At 45.8% G+C, this 7,171-nt stretch overlaps 1 protein-coding gene across 1 annotated transcript; it reads right to left on the bottom strand.

Moving 5' to 3' along the window:
• Positions 1-1,945: 1,945 nt before the first annotated feature.
• Positions 1,946-7,171, bottom strand: lipg (lipase, endothelial). The gene is made up of 10 exons (XM_034541981.1): positions 6,893-7,171; positions 5,705-5,895; positions 5,411-5,590; positions 4,686-4,797; positions 4,365-4,583; positions 3,934-4,176; positions 3,651-3,771; positions 2,990-3,217; positions 2,782-2,886; positions 1,946-2,664 (listed from the first exon to the last, which is right to left on the bottom strand). The coding sequence occupies exons 1-10, from the start codon at positions 6,981-6,983 to the stop codon at positions 2,652-2,654; spliced, it is 1,503 nt and encodes a 500-aa protein (XP_034397872.1). The 5' UTR covers positions 6,984-7,171; the 3' UTR covers positions 1,946-2,651.

The following is a 7,171-nucleotide window of genomic DNA, read 5'->3' as shown; positions in this document are numbered from 1 at the left end:
TCTTTCAATCATGTCATTCCACTTCAGAGGCTTTGTGGTGACAACTTACAAAACCCAGTTGTTTTTAGTCTGTCAGGTCAGGTGTAGTTCCCCTGATTGTTGGCATTTACCAGAATGAGGAAGCAACAATGCTACTTTCCAAATAAGTCATAGTCTGGTTATTTTGCATATAAGCCTAAACTGTACATTAACCCTCTCATTAACAGTCAGAACATTAGTAGCCAACATGTAGACTTTTTAGAGGCATATATTAGAGATATATTTGTAGACAGACAGCAGCAAGTGTGTTATGCACGAGTGATCGGCATAATATTTTAAATTGTCTCAATAAATGCATGTATTATTGTAACTGTACTACCAGTATACATAAACATCTATCAGCATCAGTAATTTCAATAACTTACATATAGTTGTTAAAATACCTGTCAGTAGCAAAAGCGGATTCCTGTGTTTTGAATTTGGGTTGTGCTTTGAAATAAGATATCCGGCAGAGCCACCTTCCAAGAAGCAGGTTCACTGAATTTTATTGATAACTGCTAATTGAATCACAGAATTTTCCCAAATATGTCATAGATATGTTTTCCAGAAGATGTGTGTTTAAGAGTAAATCCCTTTGAATATATAAAGGTTATTGGCAGAACACCCTGAGTGAGTTCATGTAGCACCCTTAAAAGGTGAAATGTCTGTAAATACCTCCAGCGAGGGTTATGGGTGGAACCATTATACCATTAAAGGGTTCTCTGTAGATCCTAGGTGGAATCTTTCAAAGATGGTCTAGGTAAAACTATATGTTGGGTTCTAGGTAGTACCTTCTGAAAGGTTTCCACTAGGGAAAGGGTTGCTATACAGGGACAATACAAAGGTTTTATTTTTAACAGTGCTCTAATATACTGTAGTATAGTGCTAACTAGCTTGGCATTCGGGTGGGTTGCCATGAAGAAGTTCCAGTCAGAGACCTAAAAAAAATCTTTCCTTGCCAACAAGGTGGTGACTGAAAGAAGTGGGTGGCCAATGGCATCAGGGGGGTAAAGAATGAAGAACGCTATGAAACTAAAGTGAGTCACCAAACCATCACTGGGTGGTGTGTTTGTTAGTGCGGGGGCCACGGCAGCTACAGCAAGACAGACGTGTGGGGTTACTGTAGGTCTTTGCGTTCGAGAAAATGACATAACATAGAGAAAAAATGTGAGGGACAAAAAGCTGAAGGAGTGTCATTTTAGCCTCCAGCTGCCAATACTATAACTCAAGACAACCACCTGATGTTTAGCGAATACATTTTCAGACACACCTCTTTACTAATCGTACAGGTATTTCAGTTTTACATGATGGGGCAGGGGATGGTGTGACTGGAAATATGAGTTTCTGCAATTCAGTTTTTCCAGGTTTGAAGCTCATATTTACCACCACACCAACAAACTCATTGATGTTTGGTGGCATTCCTGATTTATCACCACTCCAACCAGTGTGACACAAGTTTTACTTAATGCTGAAAGATGGGATTACAATGGAATCAAGTGAATACTATGCAAAGCTAGGGATCAAAGATAGAATTTCCCAAGAAAATAAAAGCCGATTTCTTGGTTAGCCAAGAAGAGTTGAGTCATGTCAAAATATTTTGTATAAGGCTGGAACATGTTCCTCAGGTCAAATCATTTGGGACGTAAAGATTGAGCACATTTAATGGTTGTGCTTATTTAAAAAAGAAAAGAGTTGGAACAATTAAAGCTTGTTTGATGCTCGGACAGTTCAAAAATATACATTAAAAAAAATAAAATGCAAGCACTGCTTGTGCGCAGGTGATGAGTGGTGGCGGTGTTAGGTTTTGAGACTCATCGTCTCTTGCATATTGCAGAGAAATTAAGGAGGCCAATGAAGGCACAAGTCCCTCCTTACAAGAACCCGAGAAGTCAAATGTGACGGTTGAAATGACAAGCAAAGGCAACAGTTTTCTACAAATAACAGGTGAATTTATTGTTTTTCCAAAAAAGTTATTTACATCATGTACATAAACACACCCCGGAAATAAGCCACAAACCATAACACTATGCACAAAACCTCAGAGTAGGCCGTGTGCAATGAGATCAGGTATCTGACAGTTATACAGTGTATCAGTAATCTCTCAGCAGAAAGGCACACAGTCAGACAAACATACACACTACAGTACACAAATACTGCATCTAGGAGAAATGCATTAAACATATGCTTCATTATGGGATGTGCTCAGATAAATAACGTTGTCTTGCAGTGCTTTAATTTACCTCATAAATAAGAAATATTTTAAAATGTACAGTACAGCGACTACAACTGCTGGCACCAATCTGTATTCTATGTCACTAGTCCACACAAGGAACATTCTGCTACTCCTTTGGGCCGTCTTAACTTTAAACACATTTCACGACAGCTCCTCGCTTTACAGCATACACGTCATTTAATTTCACTCCCGGCTGGACGAGTCCCCGTCTCCAGATACCATCGGGAAAAAACTTCCAGGTGCATTTCGGAGTCCAGTTGAGCCCCTCTTATCGTGTGCTGCTCAATCTTCCTCCTACGAAAATAAAAGTGCTCATATAAAAGAGTAGGCGGTGCCTCTCCCTGATCAATGTTGGGTCCCCCATGGTGATGGTGCATTGGTTGTTGGAAGTGCCGAGTTGTTACATGGCCAGCCTGTTAATCAAACATAAGTTTTCATTTAGGTCGGACTAATCGCACACAGTCTACCTTAAGTTACAGTATCGTATTAATTTGAGTGTTTCCGACAAAACATTGCATCGGGTTTTGTACCGTTTTCTTGGCTTCACCTCCCAGCCATCACGACATTTCACGAACGTTATGGAGTCCCCGGGGGAAATTTCAGTTGATTCAGGATCTTGAGCACAGAACGTAAACCTGCGACGATGTACAAAAATAAATCTCCGTTAGCATTTGTCAAAGAAAAATAAATCCTGAAGGTGGCGGTGTCTAGGCAGCGGCTTCCCAACCCCCTACTTACTTCTTCTGCGTTTCCCCAGCCTTCACACGAATCCGCCGGACTGCCAGGACAGGTTTGGGAGGCTTGGCGTTCCAGGCCCAGAAATTCTTCTTTATGTTCTTCCACACCGAGTTCCAGGATTCAGAGTTTCCTTCCCAGCTCAGACGGATCTTCAGCAGGTCGCCGATATCCTTCTCGGTGAAGACCAAGAAGGTGTTGGTGAGGTTCAGACCGATGGTCTGGTCATGGCTGCACACATAAAAAAAAAAAAAGAAAGAGAAATTAAGTTCAGTCAGGTGCCCAAATTCAAGCAAACCATTTAACATTGAGGGTCGAACGCAGACAGAAGCTCAACAATCCGTGATGCCTGTCCGACTCCTGACTTATTGCCGTGTAAAAGGGCAATAAGGGTTGTGACAACGACTTCTATGGGGACTAACTTAACGTGAATGGAGTTCCTCTTCCAGTGACAGCTTGCTGTACATCACATTACTGGCATTGTGAAAAAGTCAGTCCAAACAAAGTTCCAAATTTATATCACAGGCAGCTCCCATGCTTCTAGCCATCTCAGCCAGTGTAGCTGCACATATAAGGGGCACCAGTGGTTTTATGGGTCATGCTAAGGTGTTGAAAAGGTGAAAAAAGAAAAGACTGCTTTTTGAAGGAAGGAATTTGAACTTACACATCGACAAACATGTTTGCTGTATCGTTATGGGCTCCGTACAACTTAACGTGGAAGGTGGGATCTGCGTTGTCCGCCTGTTTCCTGTTGAACACGTGCATCTTCATCTGGTAGTGGTAGCCTTAAAAAATGGAAGAAGAAAGTTAATGTTTGATGGGATTGTGTACAGTAGTAATTTACACCGGCAATGTGCCGAGGCTAAAAGATAAGAAACTGATTCCGCTATCGTGGAGTCATTTTACGCGAGGAAGTAAATGTGGTAGTGGTGAGAGATAAGCCTCACCTCCGAAGGGAGTGTCGGCACGCGTCTTCAGATACATTTTAGTGTTGCGCCTTTTGCGCATCTTCCGGGTGTTGTAGCCGATGTTATTGCAGCGGTTCTTGCGGCAGCTGAGGCAGATGCCCTTCTTGAAGCGGTCGGGCCCGGTGCACTGGTAGGCGAAGCTCATGTGGTCCTTGTTCATCAGGGAGTCGACAAACAGGTGCACAGCACGCTCGTGCTCGCACTTCATCACCTCCATGAAATCTGGAGAGGGAGGCAGGTTAGAGGGGGATGCAGTTAAAAGATAACATGGCAAAAAACTTTTATGGATTAATAGATGAAATGGGATGAACCAAATAAACATCCTGGTTTCTGCAGACGTAGTTTAACTGATTACGCTTGTTGTGGACAGCTGGGGTCCACAAACAAAGGGCCACTTCTTAAGCACTTACTTCCAGCCACTGCCAACACATCTCCCAGTGAACAGCCGGGCTGCACATCACCGCCATTAGGGTAGATGTCAATGTCCCCGATTGGCTGCTGGATCCCAATGCTCACACCCAGAGCCTCTCGAGTGTACGTGTGCAGTACGTCCACGAAGTCGGCGTCGTCGGGGGAGAGGCGCTTCCGCTCCTCCACACCCTCGAACATCGGTCCGGCTGGGTCTAGGCCTGTCAGGGGGAGAAGAAAAAATAAAAGTGGGCCAATGAGGAGTCTTATTCTTTTAAAGAGGGTTTTCTGCAGATTAATTTTGCACCAGAGCAAAAATGTACCAGTAATTCTGCCGATGGTCCCGCGCACGAACGTCCCAGCATAGCCTGCTACGTGGGCGCCTAAACTGTAGCCGATTAGGTGCACCTTCTCCAGAGGCAGCTGCTGCTCATCCTGTTGGGGAAGGGAACATAATGATTAAATAGTTGCAACTCTCATCAGCAACTGCCCACACTGGACAGCCAGTGAGGAGTAGTCGTGCTCTCAGCTGAGTCAAGCTCAAGTTAATCCGGACTACTGACAAGACGCTTTTCATGCAGAAGCGAATCCACTATCTGTGTCCGTGAAATATTCTTTGTCCATGTTTACAACCAAGTGGCAGGGTGCCTGAATCGCTCCTTAATTGTGGTTCAATTCTGCGACTATGCTGCCGAATCAAATGTTGCCTTTGCCTCAGAAAGTACCAAAGAGGCACCGATTCTTTTTAACAAATGGCAAATATCCTGAACTGTGAAGACAGAATTAAACCAAACTATGGTCTCAGGGAGTCTACAGCTGAGATTAAGATAACATGGATCTTTAACATAACACCTCCTCAAAACACGTTATGGCAGTTCTGTCACGCTCACAGAGTGGGCCGTGTGATCCTTTGAATCATGCCGCTGGCAAAACCGAAGGGAGGGAAGGAGTGTGTGGGGCCAAACTATATCCAAGTGTTGCAATGAAATAAACAATTTGTGTACTTTGATCTGCATCCTCCGCTGAACACTGCAATGTCTGTACACACCTGGAGCCAGTTGAGCATGCCGGCAATGTCGAGGCCGACGGCATGCGTGTGGTTGACCGCGTCGGGGTACAGCTGCTGAGCCAACACGATCCAATCGACCACCACCACGTTGGCCTCGCTCTCGCGCTGCATCAACGCAGACACCAGATTGTGCATCCAGCTCTCGAACATTCCACTCATCTGAGGTAGGGGGAGAGAGACAGAAACACTTTGAGCCGGTGAACTCTTGGCCGCGTGATGACTTCCAAACAATTGAGGCGCTGTGGTTGGACAGCGCAAGAGTTCCGCTCATACCGTCCAACCGTGGATGATGAAGATAGTCTTGGCTGTGGCGTTGAAGCCACACTCCTCCAGACACTCCTTCTTGCCGGCCTGCAGGTAGCAGCCCTCCTGGTCCAGATCTAAACTCTTCCTCATGTTATACCTGACACCACCGTGGAGGGCCATGCCGTCTGTTGGCCGTTCATCCGATCCACCGTCTGCACCTGAGGGAAACAAATAATAATTACATGTTACGGTTGTGTCGAGGAGGCACTTGCCTTTATGATGCAGGCAATATAATAAAAGGAAAAACACAACGGGGGGGAGGGGGGGGGGGGGGCACACACATGCGTTACAATAACGCAGGATGGGCGCACGGAACCCGTAGCGGAGACCCAGAAACAGTCGATGCTCAGCTCCCCCACCCTCTCACACACACACACACACACAGCTGCAGCCAGCTCGTGTAATTACATCCGACTTCACTCAGGCCCGAGGCTAAAACAGCTCAATTGATGCGTTGGACTGCTGCAAGACTACGTTGGGAGCAATGCGGGAGGATGCTGACCGTCTATCACGTTATAATTGGGGGAAATGTTGGCAATAAAGCCCAAATGTTGGGCCTTGTCGAGTTTGATTGTCGGTGAAGGAGTGGATGGGTGAATGTAAACCCAGTCGGGGTTAATTAATTTAAATTAACTGGACACACTTTTGGTAATGTGCCACACATTGAGCTAAACAAAAAGACTAGTGTTGGACCGCCAGTCCGCGGTAAAACGCGGATTCAGCGGAACGTCTCCCCGGAGAGACGTGGCGCGTGTGCATGTGACAAAGTGTGTGCAAGTCCGTCTTAGTGCGCGTTCGCCGCATTTTGCGTCAACTCCCGCGGCTCCCAAAAAAGGACACGTCGCAAGTCTTGTGGCATAAATCCATCCCGGTTTTTCTGGCGCACTGTGACCGCCACACTTGTTCGCTTTAGTGATTTCCCTCAATAGCCTAAATACATATGTTTTATTTAGATTACTCGAGCGGGGATGGTTGGTTTTAAAACGTTTAGACGACGTCTTGCCTGTCTCCATTCATACTGTTCCCACGAGCGCATGCTCATTCCTACTTTCCCCACACCTGGTGTTAAGATTCTGACACTTCCGTTCAAGGATGGAAATATATATTTTTAAATGATAGAAATTAATGAACAATGGGCGCGGAGCCGGGTCTCACCTTTGAGAACGGCGCTTTCCCCGGCAGCGGGCGAGAAGAGCGTGGCGGCACACTGGAGGAAAATCCACAGCAAAAGGGCTTCGTGACTCATTTCTCAGCCACAGGCGAGTGTGGAGGAATTAAACGAGTCCTGGGAATATCAAACGCCTCTCTGTTGTTGCCGGTGGTAGGGCGGTGAAGTAGTTTAGTTCCAGCGGTGGTGAAATACGAGAGCGACGAAGTTGTTGGTGTGGGTCCGTGGAAGCGCCGCCCGAGAATAGTATGAACTTGCACGGGGTG

Source organism: Cyclopterus lumpus, chromosome 9 (assembly GCF_009769545.1).
Source record: "Cyclopterus lumpus isolate fCycLum1 chromosome 9, fCycLum1.pri, whole genome shotgun sequence".
NCBI lineage: Eukaryota > Metazoa > Chordata > Actinopteri > Perciformes > Cyclopteridae > Cyclopterus > Cyclopterus lumpus.
Note: the sequence above shows the minus strand (reverse complement) of the source record. Positions and strands in the feature narration are given on the sequence as shown.

Bases quoted from the DNA above. Each gene is read 5' to 3' on its own strand.
- lipg (XM_034541981.1), bottom strand. From the start codon at position 6,983: ATGAGTCACGAAGCCCTTTTGCTGTGGATTTTCCTCCAGTGTGCCGCC. The intron at 4,584-4,685 runs GTACATTTTTGC...TCCCCCTGACAG, and splicing joins GACCATCGGCAGAATTACTG to GCCTAGACCCAGCCGGACCG. The intron at 4,177-4,364 runs GTAAGTGCTTAA...CTCCCTCTCCAG, and splicing joins TGTGTTGGCAGTGGCTGGAA to ATTTCATGGAGGTGATGAAG.